Source organism: Psammomys obesus, unplaced genomic scaffold (assembly GCF_907164565.1).
Source record: "Psammomys obesus unplaced genomic scaffold, mPsaObe1.curated_primary_1811, whole genome shotgun sequence".
Classification (NCBI taxonomy): domain Eukaryota; kingdom Metazoa; phylum Chordata; class Mammalia; order Rodentia; family Muridae; genus Psammomys; species Psammomys obesus.
Window position 1 is genome coordinate 10,677,051 of NW_026591598.1, and position 23,893 is coordinate 10,700,943.

The 23,893-nt window shown below is 49.2% G+C and overlaps 1 protein-coding gene across 2 annotated transcripts; it reads right to left on the bottom strand.

Moving 5' to 3' along the window:
• Positions 1–7,203: 7,203 nt before the first annotated feature.
• Positions 7,204–23,893, bottom strand: Sesn2 (sestrin 2). 2 transcript variants are annotated; one of them, XM_055610798.1, is made up of 10 exons: positions 23,356–23,893; positions 15,774–15,839; positions 14,600–14,797; positions 14,077–14,259; positions 13,762–13,974; positions 12,761–12,911; positions 12,253–12,371; positions 11,756–11,946; positions 9,520–9,664; positions 7,204–8,943 (listed from the first exon to the last, which is right to left on the bottom strand). In XM_055610798.1, the coding sequence occupies exons 1-10, from the start codon at positions 23,443–23,445 to the stop codon at positions 8,857–8,859; spliced, it is 1,443 nt and encodes a 480-aa protein (XP_055466773.1). In that variant the 5' UTR covers positions 23,446–23,893; the 3' UTR covers positions 7,204–8,856. The 2 variants fall into 2 exon arrangements, with proteins under 2 accessions (XP_055466773.1, XP_055466772.1); XM_055610797.1 differs by having other exon boundaries at positions 14,600–14,800.

Consider the following 23,893-nt stretch of genomic DNA (forward strand, 5'->3'; position numbering starts at 1 on the left):
CTTCCTTCCTTCCTTCCTTCCTTCCTTCCTTCCTTCCTTCCTTCCTTTTGGTTTTTTGAGACAGGGTTTCTCTGTGTAACAACTCTGGTAGTCCTGGAACTCACTCCGTAGACCAGGCTGGCCTCAAACTGACAAAGATCCACCTGCCTCTGCCTTCCAAGTACTGGGATTAAAGGTGTGTGCCACCACTGCCTGCCTTTTTTTCTTCATTTTTAGATTTTGTCATTAGTGTGTGTATGTGTGTGTGAGAGAGAGAGACGGAGACATAGAGTGTTTTTATGCCACAGAACATATATAAAAATTATACAAGTGTGTGAGAACTTTCAGGAGTGAGTTCTCTCCTTCACCTAGTAGACTCTATCCCCCATTCTCAGGTTGTCAGGCTTGGTGGCAAGTGTCTTTCCCTTCTGAACTATCTCATTGGACTAATAACACCTTTATAAATGAATAGATAGATAGATAGATAGATAGATAGATAGATAGATAGATAGATAGATAGATGACAAGCTCTTACTATGTAGCCCTGCCTGTCTTGGAACTTTCTGTGTAGACCAGGCCGTCTTCAAATTCCCCCTGTCTCTGCAACCCAAGAGCTGAGAATAAAGGTGTGCACCACTGTGTCCAGCCTAACTTTTTTTTTCCAGCACAACTTTTCAAGGTTGCCGATAACATTACCATTTCATAGATGAAAAAATTTTAAGCAAGTTATTAATGGCCATTCGAGCACTTGGCTCTGTTTGTTTATACTCTGCCCCGTTCCAGATGGACATGCACTCAGATTTGAGGCTCCCCTGTCTGGTTCCAAAGTCCAAGCTTTTTCCCCACTACTAGACTGAGCTTCATTGTCTGAGACCTGGGCCACAGAACACCAGCCAGGGGGAGGGGACTGGACAGGAGCCGAGGCCACTGCCTCAGAAACTGTGATTTTTAAAATAACTTTTTTTTTTAAAGTACATTTTATTTATTCATTTAGGAGATGTGTGTGTTTGTGTGTGTGTAGGTCAGAGGACAACTTCCACCGTGTGGGTCCCAGAGATTTGATTCTGTTTGTCAGACTTGGCAGCAAGTGCCTTTACCCTGGAAGCCATCTCATTAGCCTGAGCTGGGGATTCGCTGAATGCCAAGGCCCACCACTAGACCAGGCATTCTGATAAAAATAGACATGTGCTCCACACCTATTCCCTCAGCCCCTGCTGCAAGAATAAAGCAGCACGCCAAGCAAGAGTCCCTGCCTCTCCTGGGTTTTATTTTATTTTCTAAGTAAATAGGGAAACGAGATAGCCACACGAATAATCATAAACTCAAATTAAAAAAAGAAAGGCTTTGCAGGCTGGGTATGTAATTATGTCACGTTTGCTTGGCCCCAAGGCCGTTGGTCAAGCCTCATCCCTGGGGTTTGGTATGGAGGGAGAAACTACAGTAAGATAAAGGCTTGGAGAGAGAAGGAGTTTATAAGGATTGAATCTATTCTAGGAAGGTACAGAGAAAATATTTTGTTTCTGTTTTTGAGGCAGGGTCTCATGTAGCACAGGCTGGTGTCAAACTCTGTATATACCCAAGTCAACCTCTAACTCCTGATCCTGTTTCTACATCTCAAGTGCTGGGATTACAGCCATCCACCCCCTTTCCCAGTTTGTGTGGGCATCAAAACTCGGGCTTTGTGAATGCTAGGTAAGCACTCCACCAACTAAGCTAATACCCAGCCCAAGATATTCTCCACATTAATTAATAAGTTATTTAATTGATTAGCTTTGAGGCAGAGTTTTCCTATATATCCCGAGGTTGTCTTGAACTCACCATATACATCAGGTTCACCCCAACTGTGGCCTCCTGCCACTGGCTCCTGAGTGCTGGGAGTTAGGGTGTACACCACCAAAGTCTGACTTCACTATTGATTGATTTTGTTTTGATGTTATTGTTTTGAGATGAGGTTTCTTGTTGTCCAGTCTGACCTTAAACCGCTCATCCTCCTGCCTCTGCCTCCCAGAGTGCTGGGATTGCAGGCATGTGCCACTGGGACCAGCTTGTTTGTTTTCAGATTTCATTTGCATTGGTATTTTGCCTGCATGTATGTCTGAGTGAGGGTGTCAGATCCAAACTGGAGCAGCAGATGGTTGTGAGCTGCCATGAGGGTGCTGGGAATTGAACCCTGGGCCTCTGAAAGAACAGCCAGTGCTCCTAACAGTTGGGCCATCTCTCCAGCCCAAAGGGAAGCTTTTGAAACTGAGGCTCATTAGAACACCTGTATAATGGAGCAAAGGAAACCAGGCATGATGACTCCCATCTGTTATTCCAGAATTTGCAAGACTAAGGCAGGAATATCATGAGTTCCAGGTCAGCCTAAGCTACATAGCAAGATTGTAGACAGACAGACAGACAGATAGACGAAAAAACATAACAGGCGTCACATAGAGAGATGTTAGCATTACATCTGTAAGGCAGGCCATGCCTGGGAAACAGTGGGAACTGCTCTCCGAGTCTTACTCCCTCTTCTAATGAATATTATCTACTTTTGCAATAAACCCTAACAGTCCCTCTGAAGAGTTTCCAGCATCCTAGGAGGAAGCCAAAAATATACATTTTTTTACAGGGTTGGGTACAAAATCCCAGGTACCTGCTGGCCAGAGCATTCTGTCTCTAAGTATATCGCTAGGCCAAAGTCCAAGATTCTACCGGACTCGCCCAGGACTTTCTCCAGCCTTGGCTTTCCTCATTTGCCCTTCCCCATTCCTTCAAAGCTGGCTTTCTTTTCCAGATCTCTTAGGCAGGGTGTGACGACTCAAGCCTTTGGTCCCAGCACTTGGGAGGCAGTGACAAGCACATCTCCTAAGACCCTGTCTCAAAAACACACCAGATTCCCTTCCTATGCTAGCTCCTTCGTCCCTGATTCTTTTTTTCTTCCTTTCCACCCTAAGTCTACTCTTATCTTTCGAATCCAGAATGGGCTGTACTTACTCAGAACTCCTTGGATTTTTTATTTTTCTAGGACTCATCGTGAGTATTTATATGAAATTCATCTTTTTTTTATGGACCTCATGGCCCATGAGGACCTATACTCATGGTATATACTCATGGCCCATGAAGACCTATACTCATTGTCCCATTCATGGTAGTTCTATCAGCTTCTAGCTTTAGGGTAAACAGTAAGCACTCAAATAGGAATAACGCAGAAAAAGTGTTGCTGTTGTATTTATTTTTATTTATTTTTGTTTGGTTTGGTTTGGTTTCCGAGTTGTTTGTTTTATTTTGCTTTTGAGACTGGGTTTCTCTGTGTAGCCCCTGGCTGTCCTAGACTTGCTTTGTAGAGCAGGCTGGCCTTGAACTCACAGAGATCCGCCTGCCTCTGCCTCCCTGAGTGCTGGGATTACAGGCATACACCACTTGGCTTGTTTTTATTTTTAAACACAAGGTCTCACGGGTCTGGGCTGTCCTTGAACTCGCTATGTAGGCAAGGATGACTTTTAAAGGTCTGGCTCTCCTGCTTGCTGCCACCTGGCCTGTTGTATGCCAGGGACAGAACTCTCAGGGCTTGGCCAAGGAAACATCCTACCACATGAGCTACATCCGCAGCAGCCCCCGACATTATATCTGACCAGGGTTGGGGTTGGGGGCTGGATAAGGTTGGCCTGAGCAGTCCAGGCCCTAGCTCCCCAAGCACTAAGATTAAACTTGTGCCATCACACCCACTAAGAACTTTGTTGACAAGCGAGTTTTGACTCTCAGAAGTTCAACAGACACTCAAGCTACCCCTGCTATTCCTGAGGCAACAGGTGCAGAGCCTACCTGGACTTATGAAGGAAAGAATTTCTGCTGCTAAGACCAGTAAGACAGGTTTTGGTTTTGGTTTTTCTTTTCAGGACCAAATGCAGACTTAAGATGGCATCAAAGGCGTGTACCACCATTGTCCTGCAACTACTTTAAACAAATTTTTAAACAAATTTATAAATTTAAAAAATGATGTTAAAAGTAAAGGAAAAATGAGAGCAGGAAACCATAGGGCTATGGCACCACGCCCATGGGAGGTCTCCATGCAGGTTTTTATTTTCTTGGGTATCTTGGGTCGGGATCTGCTGGTAAGCATACTCTGAGGGGCAAATTTGCACATGGCTTTATTTGGGAACAGTATCATAGGATGGGGAAGAACAGGGCTGGGGGGATGTTGGGCTTCAGTGTAGCTGCAACACATCTGAAGGCTCTGCTGGAGCTGGGGTGAGCTTTCCAAACTGTTTGAAAGAGACAAAAGGACAGACTTCCCAAAGAGGTTTTCAGGGTTTGGTGCTGTAGCTCATTTGGTGGAGTGCCTGCTCAGCACACACAACGCCTTGGGTTCAATCTTTAGCACCACAGGAACCTGGCACAGTTCTTGTAATCCCAGCGCTCAAGGGGCAGAGGCAGACTCTCTTCTTACAGAAGGGGCTGGAGACCAGCCTGGGGATACAAGATTCTGTTTCAAAACAAACAGCAAAAACAAGAGAACACGGTCTTTCTCTGTAGCCTCGGCTAGCTTTGAACATGCTCTGTAGCTAAGGCTAGCCTCGACTCAAGATCCTTTTGCCTCAGCTGCCTGCAACCAGGGATTATAGGTGTTAGGTTATAATAACTATGTAAATTTTACACTCTGCGCAACAGGGGAAGTTTATTGCAGAAAGGGCAGGGGGAGAGGGAGAGGTGCCAACACCCAGAGGGGAATATAACCATCAGCCAAGGTGTTCCCTTCAACCCAGTGCAGTTCCAAGAGAGGGACTTAGCTAAAAAAATTCAACAACCAATAAACGGAGCAGGGAGCAAGCGAGGAAAGGAATGGGAACCACAGTCTTTGTGGAATGCTAGAGGAATGTAGAGAAGTTCTCCAACTGCTCTGTGGGGACCTGAGAAGGTACTTCAGAGAGTGGGAAGGTGCTCTCGAAGGCGCTGTAGCTGCTGTAATAGTCTGATCTATTTCCTTGGAAGAGAAGTTTTCTGCTCCAGAGCTGGAAACTGCTTCGGAGGAGGAGGTCACATTTCTCCTGTGAGGTGGGGAGCACGACTGCAGTGTAAATCATTAGCCGAGCAACAATCCCACGTCAGCCCTCTCCACTTGCCCCGAGGGAGCGGGAACTTTGTCCCAGGATTCACTCCTGTATCTTCAGGGCTTGTTACGTGTTAGGTGAGCAGCCTCTGCTGAGTGAGCAAACAGCAGAGCAGCGGTTAGAGATGTACCTTGTCCAGCTTTGCCTCCAACCACTCCAAATCCTCCAAGAATTTTTTTTTTTTTTTTTTTTTTTTTTTTGGTTTTGTCAAGGGAGGGTTTCCCTGTGTAGCCTTGGCTATCCTGGACTCGATTTGTAGACTGGGCTGGCTTTGAACTCACAGAGATCCACCTGCCTCTGCCTCCCTGAGAGCTGGGATCACAGGCGTGCATCGCCCAGCACAACCCTTCCAGGGGTTCTAAGGTGTGAATCTGAAGCACTTCTATCTAGCTCCCTGTCCCAGGGCTGGGGACTATCTGAAAGCTGCGGGAGATTCCCTCTGCTCCTTTTCTAGACGGGGTCGCCAAAGAATAAAATGCTGCAGTGTATAAACAAACCCCTCAAGAGTCAAACAAATAACCAGTGCCTGGCCGTGGTACTGGGCCATCTAGTGCCTCTGGTTGCAGTTGAGACCAATGAGGAGCTTAAGGCAGTGGTTAGCTCCCAAGGCCTCCATGGGCTATTGAGACACCCTCCACCCCCAGTCTCCAAAAAACAGAGAGAGAAAGAGGGAAAAAGAATCAATCATGGCTGCCTTTCACAAACTCCGAGCAAGGTAGTTGTGCCCTGATGCAGAACTGCTGGCTGCAGAGATTGAAAACAAACTCACTACATACAAACTGGAGCTGAGCGTCTTCAGTTCCACCTGGAATCCCAGCACTCTAGAGGCAGAGGCAGGTGGATCTCTGTAATTTAAAAAAGTAATTAAATAAAAAAAAAAAAATCAGCCAGTCTGGGAGCAAAAGCCACACAATACAAAGGGCTCTGGAAGAGAGTGTTATGTGGTAAGCTAGCATGCAAGTGGCAGAGGCAGGAGGATTGTGGAAATGAGGCCAGCCTGCACAGCTATCCCAAGGGGGAAGGCTTCTGGTAGGGACACCACATTTCAGTTCCTGACGGCAGCGTTCAGGGTCAATGGGAAGCCGTCAGGAGAGCTCTTAGCTTAGTCACTATGTGGTTTCCTGGTGTCTTCCTAGTTCCTGGTACCAAATAGCTTGATCAAGGTCAACACCATTTTTTTCACACAGGGTTTCTCTGTGTAGCCTTAGCTGTTCTGGAACTCTCTTTGTAGAACAGGCTGGCCTCCAACTCACAGAGATCCGCCTGCCTCTGCCTCCCAGTGTGCTGGGATCACAGGCATGTGCCACCATGCCCAGCTCACATTTAACTTTCTTAAAAGATGTCTCATTCTATTTTTATTTATGTGTAGGCATGTGTGTCCACATGTATAGACATGTATGTGCAGGTGCCATAAAGAACAAAAGAGTGTTTGATCTGCTAGAACTGTTAGACAGCTGAATGGGTGCTGGGAGTTGAACTCAGGTACACTGCAGGAGCAATTAAGTGCCCTTAACCCCTGAACCATCTCCCTAGTCCGTCCTTTCTTTCCTTTTTGTCTCTAGATTGAAGTATTTTTGATAGTCCTGCCTCAATTCTAGACAAGAAGCCTAATGATCCTCCCTGCCACAAGTATATCCAAGAATTGGGTGGGAGCAACAGGAAGGTAGGGTGCCAAGGCCTCAGTCAAGCAAGTCCCACCAGAACCCTGGCTCCATGGCCTCATCAATATTATTTCAACTCAATGGCAAATCTCTTCCAAGATGGTTGCAGCTTCAGAGGCGTGGCCTCCCACTACCCGGCGCAGAGCCACTGCGGTCAGAAAACAACACTGCCCTTTATTAGTCCACAGTACCAGACTGTCAGCCAAGCAATGGCAGACTTTGTTTTGTGGTGTCAGGGATTAAGCCCAGGACTGCGCACACATGAGGCAAACTCTGGATTGCGCCTTAGCCTCGTCCCAGTTGACGTCCAATGCTAGCAACCCCCAGGCTTGCAATCACTGGGCACAGGTACAGGCAGGGCAGAGGCCATGAGGTCAAGTCCATGACGCAACCACCGCTTCTGGTTTATACTAGGATGTGAACTCTGACCTTCGGGAAATAGACAAACATCCCATTAACAAGGACTACAAAACAAACCTCAGCGAACCTTTATTTCTATTACCTAGAAATGCTCACAACATCAAAGGTTTCTGCACTTTAACACTGGATGCCCTTCCCACCCACCCAGGGGACACTGTCAGCGTCATCACATCCCCTCTAGAACTTACTCCCATGCTGGGGAGGCCCTCCCCTCTTGCCCACCTTCATTGCAGGGAGGGGTTTCAGGCCTGGAGGGGGTACTAGCTGCTTCCTGTGCCTGCACGGGTATGAGGGTATGAAATGTGGCACACTGGCCAAGCTCCTGTTGTGCCTGGCCCAAGGGTGGAGAGTGGAAAATACCAGCAGAGGAGGTACCTGAGAGGAGGTACCTACTGCTGGTGGAAGGGAAAGGGAAGTCAGAATTCACAGTTGTTTGCTATGCAAAGTGCTTGTCAGTCTTGGCTGCTGCTGCCAACTAATCCATTAAATCCAGGAGAGGGGACTGATGGACACTGGGCCGGGGGTGGTGGCCCTTGGAAGGCAGCCAGGAAAGGCTGATGTAGAATAAGGCCCCCAGAGGCCTTCAAGGTCTTGCAAGAGAATCAGCCTGCTGTTGACGGTTCGGCCTGAGAGCCCAGAGAGTGTCAAACCTTGAGAAACTTAAGCCAACCCCTCAGTCTGCGACCGTGAGGTCCAAGGGGTGTGGCCACATACCAAGAGAAAGAAAGAGAACCTTGGTATATGCCTTTTACCAGGTCGGTCCTGGTGCCACCTAAGAAAGGGTCTTTTTTTTTTTTTTTTTTGGTAAGCAGTCTTGGCAGAGCCCAAGGGGTCAGGAGAATGGGATGCCAGCCTCTGCATGTCAGTACAGTCTGGAACAGGATCTCCTCCCTCCTAGGCCTTGACTCTGGCTCCACAGTGAGGCCCTCAAGACCCAAATACAGAATTCATCAGCCATTACTCCTTACTCTTCAGACACCAGAGGAACCGACACGGGCCCCGACTCTCTAGAGACAGCGTGTTCTTTGGATATGCTTGGCCCCTTTCCCAGGCATGGGAGAAAAGGGTATGAGGGCAAAGGAGACAAAAGAACTGAACCAGTACTCAGGCAACCAGAGAACAGGCTGCCCAAAAGGACAGGCTTTGGGGAAACTGGGCACACAGACCAGCTGTGAGTCCAACTTTCACATTGATGGGTGGAAGGCAGGTGGGAGGTGATGAACTTAAAGAATGAGGAGGGAGGGAAGGCAAGCTTTCCTGGAGTGTTAGTCCCTGGGAGTCTTTGCTCCTCTTCTACACTGGCAGCCAGGGGCGTCCCAGTCCAGGAAGTCAGCACTCGTGGTTCCTGGGGTCCTGCCTGCCAGCATGTAAGCCTGACCTTAGCTCTGTAGCCTTCATCTGCTAATGGGAGCAGGGAAAGAAAAAGGGTCATGGCCCCTTGGGCTTTCCTAGCTTTCTTCCCCTCCACTCCAGGGGCAGAGCTGAGACCCCAAAGTCAGTGCAACGATCCTATCCAGTCCAGTGAGGAAAAGGAAGGTGTGGCTTGCCTTGGGGGCCTCACACCACACACATGCCCGCCCCAGCAATTGGTGGAGGGACACGAGACAGAAAGGGTCATGGATCTGTCTCCAGACCAAGAAGTCCTGACAGAGAGGACGGTGCCCCAGGGTCAGCTGCTCCGGGTGCTGGTCCTGCATGCGAGGGAGTCAGGTCATGTAGCGGGTGATAGCCCGAAGGGCGTAGAGCAGGGCTGCTTGCATGCGGGCCTCAAGGAGCAGCAAGTTCACGTGAACCTGGAGAATGGAAAGAAATGAGGCTTGCTGACATCTGACCTGCGGCCCCCCAGTCTACAGGTTCCCTGACCACTCACCTCACCCACACCAGGACCGCCTCGATCTGCTGGCGACTGCTGAGGGCCCCCCACCCTTGTTGTGACTGGCGCTTCACCCCCTAAGTCTGAAGAGAGAGCTACCACTAACTGGCTCCAGGGCAGGATCAAATGTTTCCATACATAGTATCATTGTGTCTTCCCAGCTTTGAAATGCAGGCAGCATCTCTTCTCGTTATAAAGGGGAAATGCTCAAAGGTAATCTGCCCAAGTCACACTTCTCCTGTGTGAGGACTGAGATCTGCACCTGTGCCTGCCAAGCTGCCATCGAAGGCCCTGCGGGAAACGTCCCCTGTGTGCCTGATTTACACGGAGTTGGAAATCACACAGTGGAGTAGGATTTAACCAAGGACAACAGGCCCAGGAAGGAGTCCCACCTGCCAGGACAATCCACACTGTGCAATCCTCATTGCGTCCTACCCAGTGACTCTTCTACAGGCTGGGCCTGGCCTGGCGGTTTCCACATCCTCATTGCTCTTACCTTCTCTGAGTGGCGAAAGTGCCTCCAGAAAAGATTGTACATTCTGCGGGTTGTCTTCTCTGGGTAGCAGGCCACGGTCTTGATATAAATTTTGAGGTTCCTTTCTAGGAGCTGGTTTACTTCCCCATAATCATAGTCATCATATCTGATGGAAAGACCCCAACAGCATTACTCATGTTCTGCTCCCCCACCCCCACCCTACAGAGGAGGAACAGAGAGTGGCAAAAAAAGCCAGGAGGTAGGAGGCAATCAGAAGCCTGGTTCCTCTTAGAAAAACGGCTGACATCATGTGTCAAAGGTTACCAGGCTCGTAGAGGAACTGACAATGAGCATGCATTATTGAGCTCTGACTGTGTGCGGATCAGGAACCCGCAAATTATACACAATCTACAGTGCACATCAATTTCATTTCCGGAAGATTCAAAGGGACTGACTTTCAAATCCAGCTCTCCTATACCCAGTGTTCTATAGTAAAGCACAGGAAGGTCAGTGTGTATTAATCCTCGAGAATGAAGTGGTTAAGGACAAAAGGAGACAGCACTAATTCTACAGATGGGCAAAATAAGGCCTAGAGAAGGCAATTAACTTGTTAATAGAGTCTAGAAGCCACTTGTGTCTCCTCAGTGAAGCTTATATGTGTGCATAGAAAAAAAAAAAAAAAAACAAACAGGGAGGAAACACCTGATGATTATAAAATTAAGTAATCCTCCTGGACAATTCGGGTGTTTTGTTTTTTGGTTGTTGTTGTTTTGAGAGTCCTGTAGCCCAGTTATTGAACTTATCAAACAGCCAAGGATGGCCTTGAACTCCTGATCTTCCTGTCTCTGCCTTCCAGTGCTGGGATTATAGGTTTGCACAAATAAATAGATAAATAAATAAAAAATAAAAGATCATTAAAAGAAAAAAATAAATAAGTAAAAAGAAAGAAAAAGCCAGGAGATGGGTAATTAACTCTACAATCCAGCATTGGAGACTAAAACAGATGGAGTTCAAGGTCAACCTGGGCTACCACGAGACCGCATATCAAAAATAAATAAATGAACGAATGAATGAATTTCTGTGTATCTCTTAGATAAATCAGTTATTTTGAGGGCTTAGCTGTAAGAACATGTGTGTGAGCGTTGTCAGCGCAAACAGTGCTCATAAGAGTGAAAACTGCCGACGTGGGTGGCAGCACATCCTCAGTCTCAACACCTGGGAGGCCAAGGGAGCAGAGGGCCCAAGTTTGAGCCAACAGAGCCTTCTGGGGGTGGGAGCGAGGAGGAGCTGGGAGAGGGGAGAAAAACAGCAAAAAGAAAACCAAAAACTAACCCTACAAACAACCAAAATTAAATTAAAAATTTTAATTAAAAAAATTTTTTTTAAAATATCAATTAAAAAAATTCTTTTTGGAGGGTGGGTGGAGGGAGTTCTTTCTCAAAATCCAGTCAGTGACAGGGTGAAGGAGCTTGCCCCTTGCCGTCAAGACTGATGACCCCAGGTCCATCCCTGGGCCCCATAGGGTGGGAGTAGAGAACTTGTCTGCTGGCCTCCACACCCGTACTGTGCTGCACTGTGCACACACACTCAAGTAAATAAAACAAACAGTTTTTCTAAAATCAAAAAAGACTTAAGATAAAAACAGAACTCACAATACTACTCTGTACGCGTGACTACTCAGCACATGCCTGGCTCTTGTTTATAATTTCCATAAGCTGCACAATAGGTTAGGAATGGGAATGTCATTATTTGAAGTCCTCTGTCGTCAAAGCCCTCCGCTGTGCTGTGCGTACCTGTGCTGTTCTTACTGACTATGAGATGAGATGTGAACTATGGAAATTTAAACATGACTCTTGGCATGCATATGTTTATGTATGTTATTTGTGTAGAGGTGTGTGAATTCACACCCAAAACCAGGTGAAACCATAGTTACAGTATGTTAATGGAGCAGGTCTGTAAGCCCAGCACCCAAGAAGCTTAAGGCAGGAGGACTGTCATGAGTTCAAGGTCAGCCTGTACCTAACTCAAAATATCAAAAAATAAATAAGTAAAATGACGTAAACAACACAAGACAAAGAGTGATTGTCAGCATACACAAGGCCCTGGGTTCAATGTAAAGTCTGAACAACGAGCATCCTTATTAGCTTTAAATCTGTAAAGACATAAACTTATTACAGGCAAGAAGGAAAAGAAAAATCAAAGGTGACAGTGCACTCAGGAGAGACTTCCGGCATAGAACTCGGGGGACAGCGCTGACCTGATGCCAAAGACACAGTGGATGTAGTTCCAGATGGCCCTGCGGAGCATGGAGGTGTCCACGCCACTGTGCATGGCGATGGTGTTATAGGTGAGGCTGTAGGCCACCTGAAACTTCTCGTCCAGCAGCTGTCCTCCCTCAGGGTAGAGCCGCTGGATCAGTGAGTAGCCATGGTCTTCCCAGGTATAGTCCTGAGCAGGGAGGGAAGAGGTCAGTGAGCAAGACTTTGGAAGCCCACGGCTGGCCAGAGGTCTGTCCTCTGTACCTCTAAGATTCACACCTTAACTTGGCATAACATACCCTCCCTGAACCACAGATCTGATAACACTGCTTGCAATGGACCTGAGAAACCACTCCCAGCCCCCGCCCCCAGGGGCTTTTCAGGTCTTCATGCCCTCATGGGTTTTTGAAAGGAGAAGGTATCCAACTTAGACCCACTCGCCCCTGCTTGCATGTAATTCTGAAGCGATGAACACCACCAGTACGGGGAACCTCACCTGGGCACGGAAGGTCGGGGGGGCCTGAGTCCCTCGACGAGTGAAGTCTTCATATCCAAAAGAGGGGTCTTCCACGAAGCATAGGATGTCTGGGTGTGGAGAGGGCTCCAGGATATCAGCTGAGGGCCATATCAGAAAGAGGTGACGGTGAGGCTGAGCAGAGCGCAGCACGCTCTACCTTGTCAGGGAGGCCAGGGGAGGTACAGTAGGGGTCACAGAGAGCTCCTCCCCTCTGCAAGTGAGAGGACTTTAGCTAGAGGCACTCCTGCAGAAGGAGGTGACTGCTACTCCAGGACCCAGGAGGCAAGAGCTGCCATTACAGTAATGGTGGCAGTTCTATGGCTCAACCTGGGAAAGGCTCTGATCTTTGCTCTGTCTACCTGATACAAGCCATGAAGGGCTAACAGATCAGGATTCAAAGGCAAGTCTGAAGATAAGGTACAGTGCATGGAAAGTCTGCTCGTACCAGAAATGTATAGAGACAGGCCCTAGCACTGTGATCCTATACCTGAGGGGGTCACCAGCAGGCTTTCTGACTTCTCCAGCTCAAAACGGTTCTCCATTTCCTCCTGGGAAGCCCCCTCGTCCCGCAGCAGGCTCTCTTGCAGCTGCCTCATGCGTTCCATCAGAGCTTCCACGTCACGAGCGGCTTCAAAGCCCTGTAGGAAGGACCCAGTAATTACCATCTAGTCCTCCCTTCGTGGCCCTCTGGGAAACTCCACTCAGCCTTCCCACACTCCAGGCTTTCCTGAGTGATCAGAAAGAAACTAGGGTAGTTTCTGAGCCAGCCGCCAGGCTGGGCGACTCACTCAGCGGGTGTGAGTCTTCCAAAAGGAACTCTGTAAGTCCAGAGAGGAGACAAGTGCCTTGCTGCACTGGGAATTTACAAGGTTTCTGGGTTTTATTTGTTTTCGATTTTTGAGACAGGGTATACACTATGCAGCCCTGGCTGGCCTTGAACTCATAGAGATCTGCCTGCCTCTGTCTCCTGAGTGCTGGGACTATGGCAGTTACTGTTTTTTTGTTTTGTTTTGTTTTTTGTATGCTGTTGCTGATTGACCTTAGGGCCTCACATAGACTAGGCATGCAGCCTATCATTGAGCTAGCCTGGGCCACAGAATAATAACCTGTCTCAAAATAACAGGACCAAATAATAATAACAACAACAAAATCAGCTGTCATGATGGCGCACACCTATAACCTCACTACTACTTGGCTACACAGTAAATTCGAGGCCACCCCAGACATACAAACAAAAAAAACGGGGCTGAGGTTGGTCCTCAGAGGCTGTAGGCTGCTCTTAGGTTAAGCTCGTGGTGCTTACGCCTCACAAGCCCCTGTATCCAGGTCTTTATCCCCATGTAACAGATAAAGAAACAGAGTTTTCAAGACAAGCACTTTTGCTGTAGTCTCTCACTGTGGAGGACAGTGAAGCAGGCAGTGGTTTCTACTCCCAGGGCAGAAGCTGCACAGCTTTCTCCCACGCTGAGACCCAGGAATGTGACTTACCCCAGAGTTGTTCAGTGGGTCCCCACTTGGGGGACTGCCTTGCTCACTGGGGGGCGAGGGTGCCTGTGAGGAGGGGCTGCCCTCTGCATCTCCTTCAGGAAGTATTCCACAGCCAAACACAAAGGAGGCCAGAGAATGACAGTGGGTAAGCAGGACCAGCGCCTGGATGAGTTCGGCCAGGGACCAGCTGTGTTCTCCAGTCTTCAGTAAGGCCTGGGAGGATGGAGTGATAATCTGCTTAGTGGCCGCCCCTTGGCTGCCCCAGCCCAACCCCTTGGCTTCCTCAGGGTCCCCAACTCTCTCTGCCTATCACACCTGGATATGCTCCTTGGTGATAAGCCACGGCCGATGTGCCAGTAACTTGTTGATCTCGCTGAGTTTGCGTAGCTTTTCAGGGGCCCGGTGGAGGCCCAGCAGCCACTCAGGGTCACCGCCAGTCTGCAGGAACTCAGTCATGTGGGAACCCACCAGGTAAGAACACTGGTGTCTGGCAGCAGCCTGTGGGGGGATCCGATAAGCCTCATGAGTTACCCTGCTTTCCCTGCCCTATTCTGAGGAGAGCCCCTTGGAAATCTAAGAGGCAGAAAAATCTACATTCTAACTATCAGCTTGCTGGACATCTGATCCCTTTGCACTTTAGTCTCCCCATCTGCAAAGTATACTCTTAAAGATGTCACTCTTCAAAATCTACAATCCCATGGACATCATCAGATAAAGCTACACACTTCCTTTTCATCTAAACAACAACAACAACAAAAACCTCAGGAGAATCCCAGCAAATGAATTGGAACGTGGAACGTGGTCACCCCGGCAAGCATCAAAGCCCAGATAAACTTACCATGATGGCAATGTAGTGGCGCCAGGAGCTGGCCAGTGGTCCGTCTGTCCGCAGCAGCAGGTAGTGCAGGCGCCAAAAGCTGCTAAGGTAGTCGGGGTGTAGCCCCATCACCACCGCCAGGTTGTCCACCCGCCCTGAAGACATCAGAGCCTCAAGCCCCAGGTGCTGCTCCAGGCTCTCGGCTCCCTCCTGAAGGATCTGCTAGACAAGGAGGACAGCGCGGGTTCTCTCCTGGCCCCCATACTGACAACCCTCTTCTTTGTTTTATATATATAGTTGTATTGTGTAGATATGATAGTATCTACACTAGCGACCACATCCAACAGAGGAAGCACTTATCAGGCTCCCTATATGATGTCTACATGTTCAGCGCTCTCCAAGGACTTCATGTTATACTTCCTATGACACTTTTATCAACTCACTCAGTCCTCAAAACAGCTAGGAAATTGGGGTTTAATTTGCTCTATTTTTATTCTGTAATAAGATTTTTTCTTTCCTTTTTTTTTTTTTGAAAAACAAAAAACAAAAAACCTTTTTTTTAAAAAAAACGTTGAGGATCAAACTTAGAGCCTCATGCACACTAGACAAATATTCTGTCACTAAGCTTCATTCCCAGGCCCTTCTCATGTAACAGATAGCTAACCAACTAGGAATCTTGAGTGTTTGAACTTGTCCTGCGAGGTGAATACTATTATTTTCCTCCATTTAATAGATGAAGAAAAAAAAACAGATCTGCTTGAAGCCACAGATCTGATAAATGACAGAAACGGGATTGTAATCTAGATGAACTCCAAGGCCTCCTTTTTCCTTCCTTCCTTCCTTTCTATAAAAGACAAATTATTTATAAGCAGAAAAAAATGAAATAAAAAAACAATATGTGAGGTCAAAATGCTGGGATACAGATGTAAATATCAGTGGGTTGTTGTTCATCTTATATTACAAAGGACATAAGCACTAGTTTGGGAAGCTCAAGTTTGGCTGTGTCACTAACATTTCATCTTTTGAACCAATTCCTTTGCAGAAAATGAGGTTGAGAACAGCCCAGCTTCAAGAGCTTTTTTAAATGAAATTAAATAAATCAGGAGCGGAAGAAGGAAAGATTCTGATCTATCTGTGTTCCATGTCCTTTCCTCCTAGGGACCAAGGACACCGAAGTCCCCTCTTCCAGACTCACCTCCTCCACTGGGATGAAGGCGCTGGGCCCTCGAGGGCCTCGCCGAGCCCGGCCCTCCCGATGCTCCTGTGGAAACACACAGTGGTTAGACATTGGCAGAAGGGAGCTCAAGGGAGGACAGAGCGGATTGTTAGCTATCCAGACTCCTCTTTTTTTTTTTTTCTTTTTTTGGTGGAATTTTTTTTGAGATTTATTTATTTAATATTTATACAGCATTCTGCCTGCAGGTGTGCCTGCTCACTAGAAGAGGGCACCAGATCTCACTACAGATGGTTATGAGCCAACTCTCAGGACCTTTGGAAGAACAGTCAGTGCTCTTAACCTCTGAACCATCTCTTTAGCCCGCTAGCCTCCTTCTCCAACCCTAAGTGTCACTGAGTTTTTAACTACCTTGTTGGTACGGCCAAGGGAGAGCCAAGGAGAACATTTAGGCCTACTTGGTACGTAGCAAATGGGTAAAAGGAAGAGAGCACATCTAGGCTGGCGTGCCCAGGAACCCAGCATGGCTGGGTGGGAGAGAGCAGAGGAAGGAAAGATACAGCTTTCATTCTGCTTATCTCCAGGAGGCCAGCGTCTTTGCAGTCCCAGAGGGCTTGGACATTATATGGAGTTCTTTATAGAGGCCAAAGAGATGGCTCAGAGTGTAAAGGTGCTTGCCACGAAGTGTGAAGACCCGAATTCAATCCCTGGGTGTCCATGTGGTAGAAAGGGACCTGACTCCTGCCAGTGATCCTCCGACCTCACACACACGCTGTGATTTATGCACACACACACTTGTTAAAACGAGAAATGAGGCCAGAAGTGGTGGTGTCTGCCTTTAGTTCCAGCACTGGGGGGAGCGGGGGAGACACACTACTAGACAGAGGCAGGCACATCTCTGCGCGTTCCAGGACACTCGGGGCTACACAGTGAGACACTATGTGGGGCTGAGGGACTCTCTTTCCAAGTAAGAACGCTTTATATTCCAAAGCCAGTCACAATCCTAACATGCCCTTGAAGAAGCTTCAATCCTTCTCAAATAATCCATTTTTCTTTCTTTTTTGTTTTGTTTTTTCTTTCAATGCTGAGGGTGAACCTAGGCACCATGCTGGGCATGCTGAGCACATTCTGTACTGAGCTGCACCAGGCACAGGCCCGCAGCCATTATTTCACCCTTCTTCCCTCTGAAGCTTCTAGGCTCCCGCCGCGCTCTGCCTCACCAACTGTCCCTGCCTACACTGCCCAGGGTCCAGCAACCGGATGAACTTTCTGAAGTAAGAATCTGATCCAGTCACTTAAAACCCACCTTCCCTTACCAAACCCTTCCTGATTACTGAGTGGTCCAGCCCCACCCCTTTGATAGTTCTCCAAGGTCAAGCCTTCCTCTGTGACCCATAATTCCCAGTGTTTTTTCTTCCACAAACACTGTCTGCTAAGGGCCTCTTCTAAGTTGCTTTGTTCCCACACCACATCTTGTGGAGAGCAGGGCCAGGTCATTCATTCCGCTCTGTGAATGAAAACAGAGAGCAGAGAAGGGCAGGGGCATGACTCCAAGTAGGATGTGCAGGCTGGTGGCAGCAGCTATTTTGACATGAGCTTATTTGAGCTGGAGCTATGTATTCAATGAAGCTGCTTCTCCCACTCCTACATACGAGGTGGGAGAACATTCTATTCATTCACTTAGCTTCCTAGTGTCAGCGTGGAGCTCTCTATACCAGCCTTGACCTAACTGATCCAAACAACACTTCTTCCTTCATTGCAAAGGGACTGTCCCCTGAGCCCTTTCCCCTGAAAGATCCAGATTTAGAACCTCAGATGGTTAAGGATTCAAAACCATACTCGAGCCTCTCCCTTTCTCTCCCTAAGTGGCCAAAAGTCCCCTGAAGGGCCTAGTGGCACACCTTTAATCTCAGCACTCAGGAAGCATAGGCAGCTTGATCCCTGAGTTAGAAGCCAGCCTGGTCTATAGAGTGAGTTCCAGGATGCCAGGGCTATATATTGAGATTCTGTCTCAAAAACAAAATAAAACAAGACAAAAAAACATCTAAAAGTAGCCTAGAGGTCTAGGTACGCATGCTGGTTCTGCTGCTAACTGTCTAAGTCAGCCCCTTTCAACCCTTTTTTTTTTTTTTCTTTTCTCTTTCCTTCCTACCTTTCTTTCTTAGTAGCCTGAAACTCACTCTGTAGACCAGGTTGGTCCTGAACTCAGAGAGCTGGCTGCCTGTGCCTCCTGAGTGCTCAGATTAAAGGCGTGTGCCACGCCAGCCACCATGCAGGCGTTCAATCCGCACTTCTAGGAGACCAGGCTAGGCTGGTCTGAGGACACGAGAAATACCGCACTACCCAAGCACTCCCTGTGCAGCTCCCCGCCTCCCTCACTTGAGAAAATGCCCAACAGCTCTGTCTGGGAGATAAGAACTGCTGACTCCACAGACTGGGCCTCTAGCTCTCCAGGGGACCCAGGCCAAACACCTGTACTACCAGCGAGGTGGCCTCCAAACAATCAAGCAGACAACAAAAGAAACCTTTGGGTAGGGCCATAGCTCCCTCACAGAGCGCTGCCATAGAGGCAGCTGAAAGCATAGCTCAAGCAGACTGTACAAGGCCCTGGGTTCAAGGCTTAGCAAACACAAAAGAATGTTTCTGACAGCTCCACCCACCAGTTAGGTAAGTGAGCCTCAGTTTCCTCCCGGAATAATGGGGCTTTCACAGGGATTTCACAGCTCCCCGCCTCCCTCACTTGAGAGCATGCCCAACAGCTCTGTCTGGGAGATAAGAACCGCTGCCTGTGCCGCTATGGTTTCCTTGTTCTCTTCTACGTTTTAATCTTTCGTCTTAGAACGTTAGTGTTTGTACGTTCCACACACACCCAGATGGTTTCGTTTGTTTGTTTGTCACTAGGATTTAATAGGACCATGCCACAGAGTTTACCTCAGCACCTCCACCAGGGAGAGCACTTCAGAAAAGTCCCCCGGCATTAACTTCATTGTTATTTTAAACAAGAGCTCCTCTGCCCCAGCAGTCCATTAGAATCCCTTTGTGAAGCTTTTTTTTTTTTTTTAATTACTGAAACCAAAGTCCCCGGCCAGCACTCCATACAGAGAGGAGGGGGGACCCTGTCCCTGCCGTTTACCAATGGCTGTCTCAGGCACAGAGCCCGCTGCTAAGTGCTTTCCAGGTAAAATCAGAATGAATTCACTTGACAATTTCTTGTTGACTGTATCACAGGCAGTATGAACACACCAGTGAAAAGACAAAGTCCCAGCCAGCCATCATATACTTTTAGTTCCTACGGAGAACACAAACAAATGATGAACAAGATTTCCAATCCTAGGAGAGGGACAAAACAGAGCTGTGAGAAATGACGGGGTGGGGAGTGTGTGGTTATTTTGGTTTAAGAGGACAGGAAAAACTACTGGGGAGGTAGGCGACCAGTGTTCAGCCACAGGGGACGCTGGAGAGTCCTCAATACAAGACTAGGGATTGGAACCCATGGCACCAATGTCCTGAATGCTCCCCTAACCTTGACATATGGGCAAGCCCGGGGGAAGCTGGGGAGCAGGATCTCAGTCAATAACGCGGAGGAATGACAAGTCCCTGGTTCCACCGGCACCTGCACTGACTTCACATCCACTACCACCGAGCTACAGGGCAGAAGCACAACTAAAGCTTTACAACCCAGAAATAAGGCTCCAAGAGGGCCAAGGCTCTCTGGAGGCTCAGCTCGAATGGAAGTATCGGAGGTGAGTGCAGACCAGGTTCCGGCAGGCATGGAGGCCACTCGCCATTCTCAATAACCAGGGCAGCCAGGGTTCGCCAAGAATGAGAGGGCTTTTGTCTCTCGCTCACAGCCTGAGGAATTCCCTACCCGCTCTGCAAAACCTTCCACGGGGACTCTGGCCGCAAGGGATCACACTCCGTCTAGTTCCCTGTTGTCACTCCTATGTCTAGTCCACGAGTCCAGTAGAACTTCTGGGGCAGTGCCGGTTCAGTGGGTAACAGTTTGCTACTCTTACAGAGGGTCCATGTTCAGTCCTCAGCACCCATGTTGGTTGGGTGACTCACTCAAACTCCAGGAGATCCAACTTCCTCTCCTGGCCTCTGTGGGCACCTGCACACACACCCACAAACACACGCACACCCCTTTCCTGGGTGCCGGGATTAAAGGCATACACTACCAACACCTGGCCAAATTAACTCTTTTAAAGAAAGTACAAGCAGAACTTTCTACATGGGGGAATGTTTTACACCTGCACTAACACACATGGTAGTCCCTGGCCATTCTTCATGCCCAAGCATTTGAAATGGGACTACAGCACAACAACAACAACAAAAAAAATCTTGACTTTTGGCTTAACTTAATTTGACTTTACCTTAATTAATATTTTAAGATGAAGTTTCACTGTATAGCCCAGCCGGGATTAAAACTTGCCTCTGCATCACACTAGTTCTAAATTTGGTTTTGTTGTTTTTGAGACGTGACCTCACTTTGTAGCACAGGCAGGCATGGAACTCACTCTGCAGCCTTGAACTCATGGCAAGACTCCTAATTCAGTGTCCTAAATGCTGCGATTACAGAAGCGTGCCATCATGCCTGGAGTTACCGGCTCTAAATTTTGTCAGATGTGGCTAGGGGCTGCCTGCCGTACCGAAGAGCACAGACTCAGCACACCCTATGAAGACGTGATGCCAACACAGTTTTAGAGACAAGGACAGGGAAACCCAGAAGGGGCAAGTCACCTGCTGGTGTGGAGTAAAAGAAAGAAGCAACAAAGGCTGCTACCATCTCCACCTGCGGGGTCACATGCTGCCAGGAACAGTAGGTGGGCAACTCTGGGAGGGCTCACTGAGTTCTTATGGCTCCTAAGTCAAGTGTTACTAGACAGGAGCCCAGGTGCTCCCACCCTGTTTACATAGAATCCATGTCCCTTTGAAGGTTGTGGGGATTATTTTGCATACGGAAGCCAGCTCAAGGTCTAAAAATTAGGCATCTAATATGCAATTTGAACCCAAATGGGGCCCTGGAAATGGGACCAGACCTAGTGATTTAAATCAGCACAAACTGAATTTCCAGAGTGCTGTTCACCAGCTGCTTGGGCCCCTCAGAGTAGCCCAGCCTTTGTTCTTGTTCTCTGCAGTCTGCCAGACCCAGGACTCAGTGACAGACACCTGCTAAGTCATTCTGCCAGCTGGGAAGGTCTGCCCACTACCTCTCAACGCTGAATCCAGGTAACAGTCCGTGTATTTACACCTCAGGTGAGCACAGACAAGCAGCCCTAGACCCCCAGCCAGCCTTTAGAGGGTAGGCCAGGAGAACCTACAGAACTTGACCAAAACTCAGAGTGGTCCCCTTCTGGCCTGGCACAGTTCACATGGGGTTTCAGAGCCTCAACAGTTGGCAAGGATCCTTAGTTGCAAAGAACAGTGAACCCTGCAGTTTGTTACTAGCTAGTCCAGGAAAGGGAGGCAGGCAAGCAGAAAGGCCTAGGTTATGGAACCAGCTTGCAGCGGAGAAGGGACTAGAAGAATTATGCAAAGGGACTCATCTGGTTGGGGGGGAAGCTTTACTAAGAAAGTGACGTTTGAGGAAGTTATTCTAGCATCCAACATGGTTTTGAAACCACCCAAGACAAGAGTCAGACCCTTGGAGCTTTCTGGAGACAGGCATATCTGAAGGCCTTGACCCTCTAAAAGAAGGTCTGAAGCAGTTGAGGGGACTACCCATCTGGCCCTTCTATCAGGTCTTGACCACTAGAGTCTGGAAGGCGGGCACCCTGTCTTCTCAGGATCCCACCCAAAGCAGGCACCTTCAAGGTCATCTTTTCTTGAGAGAGCAGAGGATGTAGAAATGTTGCAAATATTACCAACTTTCCCAGTACGTAAAAGTGACTTTCTTAAGTCCAGGGGTTTGGGGTACACCCGCAATCCTAACACTTGGGAGGCTGAGGCAGGAGGATAGGCCAGACTGGACTACAGAGTGAGACCCTGGCGGTGGGGTTCTATTTCCCCAGGATACTACTCAGATCACCTGAGATCTTCTTCCCTACCAGGCACTGTGGGGAAAGAGCTATGCTGGCTCTCCCCTCAGGCAGCAGAACACAGACTCAGGCAGTCCTTTGAGAGGTATTGGGGATGGAGAGAGGATGTCTAAGTCAGTCTGACAGAAGCTAGCATTTTAAATGCAAAGACAGTTCCCTGCAATAAATATGTCCTGGGCACTCTGCTTCAGGCCTTTGCTTGTATTTTAAGTTAATTTTCCCAACAATATCTTAGAGATACCATTAAAATACCTGTAAAACAGACTGCATTCAAAACAGTCAGTTGGCCAAGATAACCCAGCAAAAGGTGGAGGTGGGGGGAAGGGGAACAGTGCTCCGGTGCTCTCACTAACGGTGTTCATTAAGCAGATAGGCAAAAGTGAACCAAAAAGGAGAGGCAGAAGCAAGGGGTCCTTTCACACAGATTATGAAACCATGGGAAGAAACCACCCACCGACTGCTGGAGAACCCCTAGGAATGACATTCCTCAGACATGGGTAGAGATTTCCTTAGGATCATACACTTTAGGACTCTACCATTTCCAGCCCTGGCAATATACCTTCCACACTGCTGTAAGCTTAGAAAACAAAAAAAGAAACAGTATCTTCTGCACTGCCAAGCATTCCCCAAAATCATAGGCACACACAGGCCAAAGACTGAGGGCTAAGTGAAAGAAACCTCTCTCTCTCTCTGCCCCTTCTGGGCCTCGCTTTTCTCGTTCTGTAAAATGGGGGCAAAGTGCAGTTTGTATTTGCTGTCTTCGTCAGACAAAACCTATACCCTGGCATCTAGTTGGTGCTCCATAAATGATGGTCGTCGTCCATCATCGAGGCTGCTGGGAGGAAGAGGAGGGCTTTATACCTTGCCTTCCCCTGCGAAGTCCCTCTACGCTCTGAGGGAACAACCAAACTTTGAGGACCCCAGAACATTTTAACAGGGAGCAGCCCGAGACTTGCTAAGTCTTCGGGAGTCGGGACCAAGGGTTACCCGTTTTCTCCCCCGGCTCTGGCTGCCGCCGCCGAGCACCAGGCAGCCAGCCAACCCCCTAAATTATTCGGGCCGGTTTCCAGATCGGGGGTGCAGCTGGGGGCTGGGGAAGGGGCTCGACCTTCCCTGGCCAGTCCCAGGTGGCTCGCTCCCTTTGCTGCGCAACCGGAGCAGAAACCGATCCTAGAAAGAGCTCCCAGGGTGCCGGCCCACCGAGAGGAAGGGAATCTGCGGAAGGGGGCGGGGAGGAGGAGCGGTCGGGTCTCTCCGGCCGGGATTTGCCTGGACTTGAAAGCGCTCGCTCCACCAGAGCACAAACCCACAGAGAAGGCGTCCCCTCTCATTGGCCCGGAGTCCGAAGGGGCCAGGGAGGGCTCCGCGGCCCCCTCCCTCCCGGGGGGAGGGGAGGGCAATGGGAGGGAAAAGGAGGTAGACCGGAGGCTGCAGTTGATGCAACCCTAGCCCTAGCTTACGTGCTCCCAGATCCTGAGCCCAGGGGTCGCAGCGGACTCAGCCCGGGTCAGCCCCGAGGCTCGGCTGTGCTTGGAGGAGAGCGGCGTCGCCCGGCTGGTGCTTACCTCTCCGGTCCCGGGGTCGGCAACGTCGCCTCTGGCGAACGGCAGGTAGCCCTTGATCTCTGCACGGCACTCGGAGTCCGCAACGATCATGGTGTGCGCCAGGACCCAGCCGCGGCTCGTCCGCGCCCGGGGCACCCGAGGGGGTCTGAGGCGGCCGGGCTCGATGAGGCCGGGACTAGGGGTCGCCGGGGAAGCTCGAGAAGCCCGGGCTGTCTCTCGGGATGCGGAGAACCGGCGCTGCCGCGCAGGACGTTCCTTCTAGCCCAGCCTGGGGAACTGAGGCCGGCCTCAGAGGCCTGGGGTTCGCCGCGGCGCAGGGGTTTTCACAGCCCGGAGTGCCTCGGAAGTCCGCAGTGGCCAGCACTGCTCGCGAAGCCGGCGCTCCTCAGCATCCCCACCGCGGAACTGCCAGCGCTCGCCGGGCTCTGTCAGCCCGCTGCGGTCCCTGGAGGAGGGCGGGGACACAAAAGCCCCGCGGCGCAGCCAATCAGATGCCTGTTTCGCGGGGAGGCGGGGCCGACACCTCCCTCCGGAGCCA

Coding starts and splice junctions, on each gene's coding strand:
- Sesn2 (XM_055610797.1), bottom strand. CDS start 23,445: ATGATCGTTGCGGACTCCGAGTGCCGTGCAGAGATCAAGGGCTACCTG. Junction 12,912..13,761: donor ACCCACTGAACAACTCTGGG/GTAAGTCACATT, acceptor TCCTTCCTACAG/GGCTTTGAAGCCGCTCGTGA. Junction 11,947..12,252: donor CCCCGACCTTCCGTGCCCAG/GTGAGGTTCCCC, acceptor CTCCCTGCTCAG/GACTATACCTGGGAAGACCA.